This window comes from Megachile rotundata, chromosome 6 (assembly GCF_050947335.1).
Source record: "Megachile rotundata isolate GNS110a chromosome 6, iyMegRotu1, whole genome shotgun sequence".
NCBI lineage: Eukaryota > Metazoa > Arthropoda > Insecta > Hymenoptera > Megachilidae > Megachile > Megachile rotundata.
The window spans coordinates 7,288,670-7,304,573 of NC_134988.1; the positions used below are offsets into that span (position 1 = coordinate 7,288,670).

Consider the following 15,904-nt stretch of genomic DNA (forward strand, 5'->3'; position numbering starts at 1 on the left):
AATAAGGCTCGCAATCTACTTTTTCTGTTATACAAGGCTTGACGCAATTCTTGCCCCAGTTGTAGACTATAACATTCTTTTCTTCCACAGATTGTAAAGTACTGTAGCTTGTTCTATCCTTGCGAACTCTCAGTTGACATTTGGCTCATCCTATAGGATTCTAATACAGTGGTGCACATTTAGTGGTCGCCAGACAGGACCAGAACCAACCCACAAACCATGCATGCGCTTTTACATCAGAAATCGTTCGGTTTCACGAACTTGCGCGCTGCCGGCCTGTGTTTGTTGATGAAGGGAGAAAGATGCGAGGGGAGTGCGTCACTTTGAGCTACCAGTTCCAAAAATTGATCACTCCCGACTACTATGGGAACTACCGACTAAGCGTGCACTATTGTTCTGTTTTCCTGCATGTCTGTTTCTATAGAATTATTCTATAGAATTATTATGTTCATATAGAATTATTCATATACTTGTTTAAATACGTTCCATATTTATATAATTCGTGTTACTTTTAGTTGTATAATTTGTGTTATCTTTACTTGTATAGTTCCTCTTATTTTTAGTTGTGTTTTGTGTCATTCTTAGCTGTATAATTCGTGTCATTTTTAACTGTTATAATTTGTGTCATTCTAAACTCGTGTCATTCTTAGTTGTCTCCTGCCATTAATTGTATAACTCGCGTTTTTGCTCCTACAGTTCCAGTATTTTCCCAACCTTCTTGTTTATGCTCCTACAGTCTCTTCTTCAGTAATCCCCTCAGTCCTGTACTACTAATCTGCTATTCCTTCTCGACAGTGCTTCGCTCCGGGAGTCCACATTGTCCACTTCATGTTGTAATTATCTTGTAATGAGGTCTGGCAGTCCTCGTAGCTCTTTAACAGCATCTTCCGAGTACTTCAGTCTATTAGGTCAACTGAAAAGATTCTTCAAACTAACATTTTCATCTGTTAATACCGAACAGTAATAATGATCTCTTTCCAGTGTGGACGCAGTTTCTAAAGAATGATCGGAGCAGTGACATCGGACAACTTTCCGGTATGCTTAATATCAAAGGGTCTTACAGAGTTCACTTTCTTGTGCTCTTAATGCAACGTTTCCACCCCTGTCGAGTCTAGATTCATTCCCAGTCAATTTTTCACTTCGTTTTTTCGCCGAGGGGGACTTCTGTCTGTTACTGTTTCTCTGTTTTCACTTTTATCGTCGTCTTTCTTTCGCTTTTGAGTGCCGTCTTTCTTCCTGATCCCTGCGTCATCCTTTCACGCATCCTCCATTGTTGTTCTCTGTCCTTCATTATCTGCGTTTGCACGCTCCCCGCTGTTTCTGTCTTGCATTTTCTATCCGAGGTGACCATGATCACGATACGTGAAATTCGACCGGTTCACTTCGTCAGCACTTTCTCAATATAATCTAAGTTCTAGCATTCTCTTGCCAGCATGCTTATATTTTGAATTTAGTAGTTACGATAGTAGTTGCGACATTTACTGCTCTTTAGACCTACACAATTTTTCTACGTATGCATTAAATACACGGCTGTTTTCAACAGGATGATTCTAAGCGAGAATCGTGAAATTCTACATAATGCAACCCATATGTTAAATACTCCACCGCTCAGACATAAACCTCGTTGAAAATTTATGAACTGAAATCGATTATACAGGGTGTTTCAAAAGTAATTCAGTGAATGGTATACCCTATGTCTAGTAACAATTTTTTTAGTATAAACGCATGTTCGATTATCAAGATGTGTGAAGCGACAGCCATGTAATCAATAATCTCATGCATGGACTATGAAGAACTTTATATTTTTAGTGGCATGAATTTTGCAAGTAATAATGAATGCAAGAGTGATTTTGTCATTTACTGATCATTCATGAATTGGTTATTCATGGCATAAATAATATTGTCTTTGTAAAAGAATACAAAGATGAATACAAATATCTGAGAAGATCTGCATTATGATGATAAAGAATGTATTTAAGTCAAATTTTGAAACAATTGAATTACTGTAAACTATTCTTATGTTTTGTATTATTTAAGTATTCATTGATCAATTCATTGATCAATTACCAACAATTAAAATCTGAAAATGTCAAGATCCAAACGTCCCAAAATTCGAAAGTTTCAAAATTGCAGTATGTCACCTTGTGAGACTTCCAAATCCCAAAATCCACAAAATATATAATAGGCGAGTTTGTGAATTTCAGATAAGGACATAAAAAATATGTAGTACCATATCTTCCATTTTCCCCGAACTTTTATCGCTTCCCTACTTCGCACAAGAGTTCACACTTCAGTTAGAGTAGAGTTCAATGGTTGGAAATCACTTTACGTATTATCTGTGTTTATGTTCTGGATCAGTGATCAGCCAATCAGATTTTAATTGGCTAGCTGATCAAGTACTTTTTTTTCATTAATCAGCTAACCAATTAAAATCTAATTGCTTAATTATTGATCCAGAACGTGAGCACGAATACTGCATAGGCAGATTTCACACACACCGCGTATTGCAGCGTCTTTTAAACCCTGGAAAAGGTAGACGCAATGTTGATGGAACGTCGGAAGCATTTTCCTTACACCTCAAAGACTCAACCTCTAATTAAATCGACCTTTTTCGACAGTTATGTTACTCAGAGTTAATTATGCAATATTAGCAAAAATGAAGAAAATTGAAATGTGAGATGTATTTTAAGGGCGGAATCTTTAATCGTGCAAATTTAACTCAAGATTTGGTCATAGTGTAAATGTGATATATTTTTGTTATATTTGAACTGTAATATCACGAGCATGGATCGGTGTCATAAGCCAAGGGATTAAGAGCACTAATTATACTTTGGACCGCGAGAGTCTCAAGTTAATTCGGTAATTTCAAGAGGTTAATTCTTTCTGCAAATTGAAGACGCTAAATAAAAATTTAACATTGACACAGGGAAAACTGAATATGATGAAACACGTTATAAAGATCATTAGCCCCGTATGATTAGTTTGTCAGGTCAGAAGTAACTATTAACTGCAATAGTATTAAAATCGTTAAAGAAAGTCAGATATGACTATTTTGTATTCAAAGGTTTGACTATACAAATTATAATTAGACTTGAACTTCAAATTGAAATATATTAAATATTCGAGCAAGATTTGTCGTATTTGAACCGTAAGTGCGTTACGAGTCAGCTCGTCGAAGTACTACAAAGAGTTAATGACAGAGTTACTTAATCTTTTAATCGGTTAGTGTATACAGGGTGTTACAATTAGTGTAGACCCTTGAAATGGGGGGTAGCTGATGTGATTCTGAATAAGATTTCCCTTTACAAAAATGGGGTATGAAGCTTCGTGTTTGAATTATTAAAAGAAAAACACGGACCAATCATAGCGCGGGGATTACACATGCGCAGACGCGAGAGCGACAGCTTCGGATAACGCGTAGTTATCCAACGCGCAGTTATCCAACGCGTAGTAATGCAACGCGTGGTAATCCTACGCGTAGTAATCCAGCGTGTGGATATCCAACGCGTAGTAATCTAGCGCGTGCATATTCAACGCGTAATAATGCAACGCGTGGTAATTCTAAGCGTAGGACTCTAATGCATGGTAATCCTACGCGTAGTAATCCAGCGTGTGGATATCCAACGCGTAGTAATCTAGCGCGTGCATATTCAACGCGTAATAATGCAACGCGTGGTAATTCTAAACGTAGGACTCTAATGCGTGGTAATCTAACGCGTAGTAATCCAACGTGTGGATATCCAACGTATAGTAATCCAAATCTATCTTTCTGAATGCATATAGTACTTTCAGCTACCCTCCATTTCAGGGACCTACACTAATTGTGAGACCTGTATAATTGTCTCGACATCTCACAAAAGTTCCTCTTCCCTGTTTTACCTATAAATAATGAATTTCACTGAATTTGCATCGATCACATATGCCCATTATCATCAACGTGTTAATACTGTTACTTTTGCAAATATGGTACCTTTATACAAAATTATTTTGGAGCTTATATAACTTCACCGTATTTTTAATCGTAAAGTTCTCGTTATTTGAACAGATATATCATATCATAAAAGAATTCGACATTTCGGTAGAACTATTACTTCTTTCCTTTGAACTTAACTGTACTTTATCATTACAACTTCGGGATACTATTGATCGGGCCGGCTACGAACAAGTCGAAAAGATCTATTACCTAGGCACACAAAAACAAGTCGGCATATTTATCAAACTATCCCAATCTACCTCCGATCCCATTCTTTTAACCTTCGTGATATTGAACGGGTTAGAGGTGTGCCTCTGACACCACGTTTTTGTTATTTCACATTTATTTCCAATAAGTTTATTTTTTGGTGTGGTATATTTATTTCTTTTTGTTTGGTAAAGGTGTCGTGTTATATATTTATTTCTTTTGTTTGTTAAAAGTGTGGTGTTATATATTTATTTCGTTTGTATGTTAATAAAACTATTAGCCTTAGATACCCATTAACCCTTTGCACTCCTTAATACTTACCAACTCCATTTGTAAAATAGATCAAAAAGGGGTTCCCAAAAAAATGTATTGCAACGTTGCGGAGTATATGACAAATACATTTTTCATTTATTGTAAGTACTAAATAAATAAAAATATATTCAACTAATCTATTTATCTGAATTATTTATAAAATACAAGAGAAATGTGATGTCGACATAGGTGTACAAAAGGTTAAATGAAGCATCACTCATTGAATCAAGTAAATGAAGATTTACAACAATTCTTTATTTTAACTAAATATAGTAAATATTTCAAGAAATGTATACTATAATTTTGGAGTATAAAATGTGAAACCTGAAAGCAGTCATTTTGACTGGTTGGTAGTTTTAATATTAATTTACTTGTATGTATGTTTAGTATATACAAATGTACTTATGTGATTATATAGAAATATACATGTATGTACATTTAGTATATAAAATACATTCTTATGTACATAACATTATGAAATAAAGAAAATGAAAGAAGTATTATAATACACTAGTACCTGCTTCGTATTTAACGTAAAGTCTCTACCTCAATGTTATGAAGGTTAACAGATACCGTCAAAAACTCCACCGAGCTTGGACGAACAAAAAATGTAATTAAAGTTCTCGTAAAAAGTCACGGTTTTACCAGAACCGCCAGTCAAATCCCTAGAGAAGAAACAGTCTGCCAGGCAGAGAACGTGATCCACCATTTTTTGCAAAGGTGGCTGATGAAATGGGTAACAAACAGCTAACAACTTGAAAAAGATTACAGCTTCAAAAAGTAATATCATACAGGATGAGTGGCACGTTCTGCGCGACACTGAACATAATGAAGTTATTACCCTTTTGAGCGAAGAAAAGTACTGTTAAAAAGACTGTATCAACAAGATGTTGAAACTTGAAATGACGAAATATATGAAGAGATACGTGAAGATCGTATCGGAAGTGCAGAACGGAAAAATATAGCTCTATTTATAAAACTGTAAAAATATTATTAGCTCTAGGACATGAGGTGTTAAAAATTAGGGTCAATTATTTCAAGACTTCACAGTAATCAACAGTACAAAATAAAAAAAGAAATTTCTGATGAACACGGGTCATAAAGCTCATACAATATTCTATTTAAACTATAGTACTTGTTTCTGATAATCAAGCATCATATCTAAATAACTGAGTATCTTACTACTCCATCTACTAATATTTACACGAGTATAAGCACTTTACCACAAAGAATTATCACAATTTAATAAAAGAATGTTAATTTCGTATCAGTGCGATAAATGGTCAGTGAAAAACATTTGCAAATTTTCAAAGAAATCCCTAAGATATCGTATTACTTTAATCAATAAATGACAGAAAAGCGTTTCATGTATAACCTTGCCAATGAAGTGCTGTAACCGTTTGAAGACGTTACATGGAAAAATGTCCGCGCCATAAACCATGTACTCCTTACGAAACTTCATCACGTCTTTTCGAGACCGGTTCATTTAAAACACGACGCCGAGATTTGGGATGACATAGGTCTGTTTCGACCTCTGATGCGGAGGTCCGTGCTCTAAGGGTGGTAGAAGAAAATCCAGAAACAAGTACGAGAAGAATTTCAGCTGCAGTAGGAATCAGTCATCCTCTTGGGTGGAGAATTTTTTACGATCGGCTATTATACCCATACCATATTCAAAGAGTGCTGGTCCTCGCTCCACTAGATTATCCAACAAGAGTGGATTTTTCGTTGTGGATTTTCGTACAACGTGCAGTGAATTCACAATTTATTTCGCACATTTTATTTACCGATGAAGCTACGTGGAAAACAGAGTTACGAATTTTTGTAACAATCTTACATAGGCGAAAGAACACATACGCGATTATTCAGGCAAATCCCCAACATCGATCAGTATCAGTTCCTAGGACCTTTTATTTTATCAAATCGACTGGCGGATGTGGCGTACCAGGATTCTCTAACGAATATGCTGCAACGCCTCTTGTGTGACGTGCCTATTCGCCATAAACTGAATCTATGGTTTATGCATGATGGTGCTCCAGTCTATTTCACCTTCGATGTTCGACAATATTTAAACCAAAATTTCCGAGAAAAATCGATTGGACGTAGTGAACCAGTTTCATATTCTCGATCACCTAATTTTAATTCTCCAAACTTTTTTTTATGAAGATTTCTTAAGAATGTGGTTTACTTTTTACCTATAAATTATGTGGATGAATTTCGTAAACGAAAGGAAAACGTCTGTGTAGTGCGAAGAAAATCAGGGATTTTTAAAAAAGTTTGGAATTCCTTTATACGAAGAGGCCTACGTGAAAATGGTAGGACACATGAAAAGTACTATAAACATCAGTAGAAGAAATAGTAGGATATTCAGTTATTTTATATCGTGGTCGATTACTAGGAGCAAGTAGCTCGAGCATTATAATCCAAAACATACTGCTTATAACTTTGAATACATAATATTTTTGACCGATATTTATTACAACTTCGTCCTTGTAGTTAACTGTGCGCCTTCAAAATAGTTTACTTCCTTTTAACATTCTGAATAACTTCGTTAAATAGTTTAGTGTCCTGAAATCACTTACAGGCCATACCTATAACTGCATATACCTTATTTAAAATATCCAGGGACTTATCCTGATGGCATCTTTGTAAGTTTCGATGTCCTATCTCTCTTGCTTAATATTCCCAATCTAGATACCATCTACAATAGCCTTCCATGTAACCTCACCCCTGATAAAACGTAGCCTGACTTCCACCCATTTCCTCCTTCAAGGTGACTGCTACTATTTATTAATTATATCTTTAGTCAATATTACTTAAGTTCAATATTGTTGCATGGAAACAGACTTTTGAAACAATGTAATTTTAACTAAATAACTATATAATTGAAATTTCAATACAACTGAATTATTATTCAATTATAATTTAATTGAATTAAATTATTAAATTATTAAGTCTATTCAATTGAAATTCTAATATAATTGAATTACTGTGCATTTGAGATTTCCACATAAATAAAATACGAATCTCAATGTAATTCAATTATCACATCAACTGTAGCAAGGAATATCGTCACGGTTGAATCCATTTAATATATCCCCGAAATAGAGGTGGAATTTTAATAAAGGAGAACACTGGAGAGGAAATAATCGATGAAGATAATTTACGGCATTATCCTGCAGCACAAAGCTTATTCGCAACTATTTCTGGAATTTGAAATATCGTTAGGCCAATTGAGATTAATATCATTATCTCGCGAAGGAACTTTCGGTCTACATTGTACTCTGTGTACCACGCAGATTCCAAAACTTTCTCAATGGCGAATGTCAAGGAGTTGCGGTGTGGTTAGGGCCCGCAGAATGTAAAATTAGGAACTCAATCGTCACACCGTAGTGCGAAACTACATGGCGAATCCACATCAAAGTCAAAGTGTCAAAAGTGATTCGCGTTACACCGTTAGTTGAAACGACTCTCCAACCGAGTGAAACTTCATTGTCGGTCTTCCTGTTTCTCCATTTGATAATTATATTAATAATGAAACGCGGTTTAATTACGCCTAAAATTCTTGCTCAAAATTACTTCATACTTACGTTAACACTATTTGTAAGATTATTTAAGAAAAGAACAGAACAAAATGATTACTTTCTTGAACTTTTGGTTAAAACAGTACATTTCATATTTATTGTATGTTTAAAGTGTTTTGTAACTAATTTGTAAAATGTTTTCTATCTAAGAGATTGTTGGTTATTAAAAAATTTGATGACTAATTAAAAAATTGCAATTTCCATCTCTAGTAGATGGACATTTTGATACTACAATATGGAAGTTCTTTTCTAGAATGCTATGTGCAATGCAAGAAAGCATTAGATAAAATTTTCATTTGTGGCATGTAAATTGATAAAGTGATACTAAAGGAGTATCGATAAGAACACCCTCAGTTTTTATTTTTTCAACTTTCTTTTCTGAGTAAAGAAGTAAATATATTTATTAAATATTAAATATATTATTATATTTAGGAAATTCAACAAATATTTATTGAAATCTATTATATTTAGTTATTGCTTTATCCATATCACTCATTTTAGTCTCCAATGGTTGCACAAGTAAATATTTGCTGCAATTAATTTGAGTTCTTTTAATATATAGATCATGAATCTACAACAATATAACAACAATTATTTACCAAGGCAATATGTGCGTAGTAAGTATTGTGAGCTATTTCAATAATATAACAATGCGTTTGCAGTTTGCAATCAATTTCAAATTAATAACAGAGTGTACTTTGTTTATGTAAATAAACATAAAAATATAAGTGCATAATAGAAATCAACAATGGGGAATAATATTTAGAGAAAAGACAATGTGCTTCCTACATACATTCATATTTTTATAACCACTTGAACAGTTTACGCAGCCACTTCTGGTGTGTAACACTTCGCGCAAAATATTTTGAATAGATCATATGCAAGAAACATTTTATTTTCTTTCTAAATAATATTCTTCTATATTGATTTACAATATGTAAGTAAAATACAGTATTTCTAATATGCACTCATATTTTTGCAACTACCTAAATAATTTTGCTTCTTTACTTCTTACGTAAAGCACTTTATATATAAAATTTTATATGGAAAAACTTTGTCTTTTAACTTACATGCCTTGTTAATTTAAAATTCTTTACAAATTACAAAAGTATTGTCAAACTGAGTAATAGTTCACCGTAGTTACTATTGACTTGAAATAAATATTTATGTTACGATGGACATTAAGATCTGAAGTGAACCACAGCAAACTGAACCCAACTACTAAAGATTATAATAATTAAAATGTGAAAGTTGATAATTAACGTATAATATTAAAATACATAACAGATTTCAATAAATTTTCATTTTCCAAAACATGAAATCTTATAAAAAATGTAAGTTTAACAAATGCAACCACTAAAATATGGTATATATAATTAAAGTAAAAGGATTAAAAAAGTAAAAATTGAAGGAGAATCAAAGTAAGATTTTATCAATACTCCTTTTCACAAGGTTCTTCTCACCTACTAAAATAAACGTGCATCTATTTCCAACCACTAAGCAAAACGCGTGCATGCGAGTAGATTTTCCACAAGTCAGTTGGTATAACATCGTCGTCTGAATGCAGATTTCAACTTTACTCGAAAAGCTGCTTTAAATCCCTTGCGACCACAGCTACTATCGTTGACAATAATAGTACCGGACGTTATGACCATCCCCGATAATGTCTGGCGAAGCAAAAGGCAAAAGCGAACGTACTGGCAATCAATATTTTACGTTAATCCCTGATGTGAAAGACCATTATTCTTTTACTGATTGATTCAACTTAATTAGATAGTTAATTGGAAAAAAACAAAAGGATTTATTTTTCATTTAAAGGATATTAAATAGAGTTTTAAAAATATAAAGCACGAATTGTTTCGTTTTGACAGAATGAAACATAGTAGACCCTCGTTATGCATATTCTGCTGATTCGATTTCTGAACTAGATAAGTAAATTACGTGTGTTGTATAACTAGTGGCTATATAACGTGTGATAATATAGTTTATGCCTCGTATAACCCACAATTATACAACACGCTATGTTTTATTATATAACATTGCAATGCCTATTGCGATACGACGCGTGGCGATATAACGCGATGTGATATAATTCATTGCGATGCAAGTTGTTACAATATACAGGGCGTCTCATAATTTGGACAGATCCCTGAAATGGAGGGTAGCTGACGTGACTCTGGATAAGATTTCCCTTTGCAAAAATGGGGTTTGAAGCTTCGTTTTTGAATTATTCAGGAAAAACACGGACCAATCAGAGAGCGAGGATTACGCGCGCGGATAACGCGTAGTTATCCAACGCGTGGTAATCTAACGCGTAATAATGCAACGCGTGGTAATCCTACGCGTAGTAATCCAACGCGTAGTAATACAACGTGTAGTAATACAGTGTGTGGATATCCAACGCGTAGTAATCTAGCGCGTGCATATTCAACGCGTAGTAATTCAACGCGTAATAATGCAACGCGTGGTAATTCTAAGCATAGGACTCTATTGCGTGGTAATCTAACGCGTCGTAATCCAGCGTGTGGATATCAAACGCGTAGTAATCCAGAGCGTGGATATTCAACACGTAATAGTCCAACGCGTAGTAATGCAACGCGCAGTAATTCTAAGCGTAGGAATCTAACGCGTGATAATGTAACGCGTAGTTAACCAACGCGTGGTAATTCTAAGCGTAGGAATCTAACGCGTGGTAATGTAACGCGTAGTTAACTAACGCGTGGTAATGTAACGCGTAGTTAACTAACGCGTGGTAATGTAACGCGTAGTTAACTAACGCGTGGTAATATAACGCGTAGTTAACTAACGCGTGGTAATATAACGCGTAGTTAACTAACGCGTAATAATCCTCGCGCTCTGATTGGTCCGTGTTTTTCTTTAATAATTCCAACTCGAAGCTTCGAACCCCATTTTTGCAAAGGGAAATCTTGTTCAGAATCACGTCCTCTACCACCCCTTTCAGGGAGTTACACTAGTTGTGAGACGCCCTGTATAATACAATACATATGATATAATATAAATGTAATATAATATAATATAAATATAATGTAATATATTTTAAATATAATATAATACTTGACATTTTAATTCTCCGCATAACACATGACTATACAACAAATCTCCATATAACAAAATGTAATATCACGGTTATACAGTGCGTGGTCATATAACTACGCTTCCAAGAATAGAATACTAGTTACGTTAATAAATCGTATGAAAAGGCTCAATATGATGGCTAAACAACGAGAGTCTACTGTATGGCGCATTATCATGATATATACTACAGTATCTAATTTGATGTAATTGCTCTCTATGTTAGTGCTATATACAAATGGTTTGCATGTTCGTACAAGCTATCACGCTTCTATCCTATTAATTTAATTGCAGCAGTGTTAATTAATATCTTCCTGACTGAATTCATGCTTACTTTATAGTTCATTTACTATATATTTAACTTGTTAACCAAGAAAATTGCTGTTAAATTTTATTAACCTTCCGGTGTGATCCATCATACGAAACCGTGTGACAAGAATTTAATGCATATAATCTTTAAGTTCATGCGAGGGAAGGAAGTAGATTGAACATTCTGTAATATTGTTTTACCAGCGGTTGCCACTGCAAAGTGATAGGTATCAGTTCAGAATAAATTAAGAAGAAATTTTTAGACGCATGGAAGAAATGTTTGGTGCGGAATTATTGATACGTTACTTGGTCCGTACTTTTATACCGAAACTTTAAGTGGCAATACTTACAATTTTGAAATAATGAATTTCAAAATTATTGAGAATCACTGTTACTGTTTTTTATGCAAGTATTACCAACACGGCAAGGTCTTTCATAACTGCAGATCGATAACAAGTTTTTTAAACAATATGTTCAATAATAAATGGGTCGGAACATGCGAACCTATAAAATCGCCTGCATCCCGCTATTTGTCACCCATAGATCTTTTTTTATCGGCTCATATTAAAGACATTGTTTATAGTACACCGCCAATAGATTTAAACTTCTTACAAATTAAGATAAGCGGTGTATCTATATCCAGTGCAACATTAGCACAAGGTACCAGGGGTGTAATCAATAGAGCTCAGAAATGCATTCGTGCTAATGGAAGCCACATTTAACATGATGTATAGTCCTATCAATTTGTAGTGACACAATAATAAATACAATGTTACGAAAAGTTCAATTTGTTTCTTTCGTGTCTGCCCTTGCTTATCCTCGAAGGTCATAATCATATACATAAATCGAATTCTTGACACGTGTTTTCGTATGACGTTCAAAAGTGTATAGCATTACATTTAAAATACCGAAGTCACTTTTCTTTCTCGCAAAATAATGTAAATATAAAAAGTTGATGTAGACCATCGTGTTATCAGGAAAATGTAGCACAACTTTGTTCTCTTCCATTTTGTTGAAATGTTTACTGTATACGAGGAAAACACTGGTCCGTATTATCGCGAATACCCTGTTACTAAATATTCAAATAACTTCTTTATATTAAAAGATATCGGAGGCGAAATTTTCAATTTAATAATGCAAACGCGTAAATATACAATTCGCCACTATATGAAGAAGAAAGAACTTTCATGCGATTTACAATTTTTCTGTTTGAATTTATTTAAAAATTAGATGCTATATACGAAGGAAAATTCATCAGTTCTAATTTATTATAAAAAATTACATTATAATTTATTATAAATTAAATTAAATTTAATTTAGGCTAAATTTTTAAGAAGTGAAGTTGCTCTTTTAGGTTAAGTTCTTTAGGTTAAGTATTTCTAAAAAGTTTAGATTAAATTTTACTTTAAAAAAATAAAGGACTTGTTTCTTTTGCAAATTTATTAAACACGCCCTATAAATATTTCCAAATATATGCTGTAAAAATTTTAGCAGAAAAAAGCTCATCAAAAATGTGCAAGCCAATGTGTACTTTTCCAATAGTGTCTAATGAATGGTTAATAATTGAAAATGTGTAAAAAACGTATGAAATTGATCATTCTAATATTTCAACATAACAGCTATCTTGTAATATTTGAAGAAAAGCGAAATTTCGGAAATTTATGCAATATAATTTTGAAACGTAACAAAGCAAGGTGAAAAGCGAAATTTAAAATTGTTCTCTGATTTGTATTGAAAATGAAAAAAGTTACTCGTTCATCCATGCTGTTACCTTCAACTCCTTATCTTTTTTAATAAGCATGTAATAAAACAATCATTTAACGAATATTGTTTTAATTGTTTATATACATACACATTTTGATGTTATTAATTAGGATTCGTCATTCAGGAATTAGTTTGTTAGAAAAATTAAGTTCCGTGTTAAGTTTCGAAACCTGGTTAAGAGAAATATCATAGCTGTTCGTTTATCGCCTCGCCATTTATTGGTATTAAAATTTGACACAAAATATATTTTCACTTATTATAAATATTTCATACTTTGTTATCTTTACTTACTGTTAATTATTAATAGTTCTTATTCTAGGTACAAAATAAATATAGAATACTTCACAAATCCTGCTTCTCAAATTTTGAGGTTATATTTTATGACAGCAATTGTTTTTTAGAATGCTAAGCAACTATTTATAAGAAAATTAAGGTGTTTTAGAATTCTTATCAATATTTTTTTATGTTAGTATTCTTTCATTTTATTATATTTATTTAATGTACATTTGTACATGTATAGTTAGTATGCAGAACAGTTGTAGCAAAAACCTTGAGTTAATATTTCATAATTCCCTGCTCCACCTCTAGAGCCCCCAACGCAGGGAAGTATCGAGATTCTACTATAAATTTTAAAATAAGCTTGGTAATTCTTAAGAGTTCGTTACAAAAGCTACCTATTTTCTCATAAATTTGCAATACAAAAAAGATATATACCATAAGTATAATATTACATGTTATAAAACCTTGAGAGAATTCAGAAAATTCCAGCAATATTCCAATAATAACAGTTAATACTTCCTAATTCCCTGCCCCACTCTAGAGCCCCCAACGCAGGAAAGTATCGAGATTTTCCCATAATTTAAAAATAAGCTTGGTAATATTACCTACTATAACAAAATATATGTATCATAATAAAATATTACAAATGTAAATATAATAAAATACTACAATATTACAATTCCGTAAAAAATAAATTTTCAAAAGCACATAAGAGAATCAATTTCCAAATAAAAATGTCATTTATGACTTCTCAGGAATTCAAATACCTTCGATTATATTTTCCAATAAAAAAAAGTAATACAACCTCAAAACTTGTGTCAGGCATATAATTTACCGGAGTGTCGTAGCATGTGGCTAAGCACCAGTGCCAATATGTAATTGAATAAAATCGTTACCTTTCAGCTGGTAGACACAAACGGGTATAATTTTCCGCAGCAATGGTAGCTAAGGTTAGAACCGTGACCAGGAAACAAAGGGCTTCCAGGGTGCACTCGAATCGACATGTGCTTAATGATTCCTCGTGTCCGGCCAGAATCACAATCACTGATACGGGTATCACCATGCCTGTTACTAACAAGTCTGCCAATGCGACATTCACCAGAAATGCATTCCCTGTAACATGCGAATTTAGTCTAACAAGGTTAGCAATTACAGTGGAGGATACAGGCTGTTCCACAAATACCATACAATCGAAAAGTCACGTACATTTTGCTATCAAAAGGGAATTAAAAAATCATTATACGATCTTCGACTTTGTTTTCGTGGTATGAATGTGGACTTCATTTTTAAGAAATGAATATTGACTACATTTTTAAAATATGAATATCGACTTAATTTTCAAGATATGAATATGGACTTCATTTTAAAAATATATATGCAGTGTATTGCATTAAATAAATATATACATATACTTGATATATTGCATTACAATAAATATTACATGTTTCTTGTTGCATTAAAATAAATAGTGTTTTTATATGTCATATTGAAAATTGCAGTATCAATTTTCGGTTCGAGGTTGAATTTTTTTTTATTCTAAAAACTTGATGTATTGCATGTAATTATTACATGATTCTAAACATTACACGATGCAAGAAATGTAAATATTAGATAATTCGCTATATTATTACTGAAAATTGCAATATCAATTCCTGATGCAAAGTTGAATTTCTTATATATCAAAAATCTTGATATATTGCATTAAGATATCTAAATGCTGTACGTTTTGATATCTTATAACGTTACAATTATAAATATGTGAATTCCTGAATGGAAGAATGGGAGAATGTGAGAATTTTAAAAAATGGAGTAAGTATACCTCGTTTTTTGAGTTGATCTTCAACAACCACTGCAGAAATCATGAAGACGTTACCAACGCTGCCAGCAACAGCCATAGAGGCCAGTAAAAGGAGTCTAGCTACCCTCGACCATGCCGACGATAAGGTGACCGGTGAAATGTCAAGGTCATTATCCAAAACGTTCCCGGCTTTATCCATCCTTATCTCGGACTCGAGGCCCATAATTCCAGCTAAACTACTTGTATCCGTATAAGCCACCGTAACGTTCATTCTGAAACTGCAAGAACAAAAGCATCTATTAGTTCGTTTATTTCTTTACTAGAAATGTTATTTAAATATTTAACTACTTAACAAAATAACGATCAAGGAATAATGAAAGAAAGACTGTAAAAGTATTGCATTTATACAAACTACAAAATCGCTCTTCTGGAGAAATGGTACTCCGTTAAATCAATTTTAATGCGGTACATGAACATGTCGGTCTCCTGTAATTTTACGGGAGACTTGTAATAAGCTCTTGGAACACTAGTGTCACAGTGAGCTGTGGTTAAAAACCACTACCTTAGATTATGGTGCTGTAGATC

The 15,904-nt window shown here is 33.2% G+C and overlaps 2 protein-coding genes across 27 annotated transcripts in view; one reads left to right on the top strand and one right to left on the bottom strand.

The window, feature by feature from the left end:
• Positions 1 to 15,904, top strand: part of LOC105663183 (uncharacterized) — an 84,541-nt gene that overhangs the window by 10,206 nt on the left and 58,431 nt on the right. For 7 of the 16 annotated variants that reach the window (XR_013038387.1, XR_013038391.1, XR_013038384.1 and 4 more), the window contains exon 3: positions 982 to 1,035. The exons of 7 other annotated variants lie outside the window; for them this stretch is intronic. Coding sequence is in view for 3 of the 9 variants with exons in the window: in XM_012290600.2 (XP_012145990.2) it covers positions 982 to 1,035 (54 nt within the window). In the remaining 6 variants the exon portion in view is untranslated. Of the gene's footprint in view, positions 1 to 90; positions 8,057 to 15,904 lie in introns of those variants that run through there. 2 more of the 16 variants (XR_013038389.1, XR_013038390.1) reach the window with 2 other exon arrangements.
• Positions 1 to 15,904, bottom strand: part of LOC100879306 (adenosine receptor A1) — a 118,422-nt gene that overhangs the window by 6,933 nt on the left and 95,585 nt on the right. For all 11 annotated transcript variants that reach the window (XM_076532511.1, XM_076532510.1, XM_076532520.1 and 8 more), the window contains 2 exons: positions 15,341 to 15,597; positions 14,418 to 14,634 (listed from right to left, as the gene is read on the bottom strand). In XM_076532511.1, the coding sequence (XP_076388626.1) occupies positions 14,418 to 14,634; positions 15,341 to 15,597 (474 nt within the window). The remainder of the gene's footprint in view (positions 1 to 14,417; positions 14,635 to 15,340; positions 15,598 to 15,904) is intronic.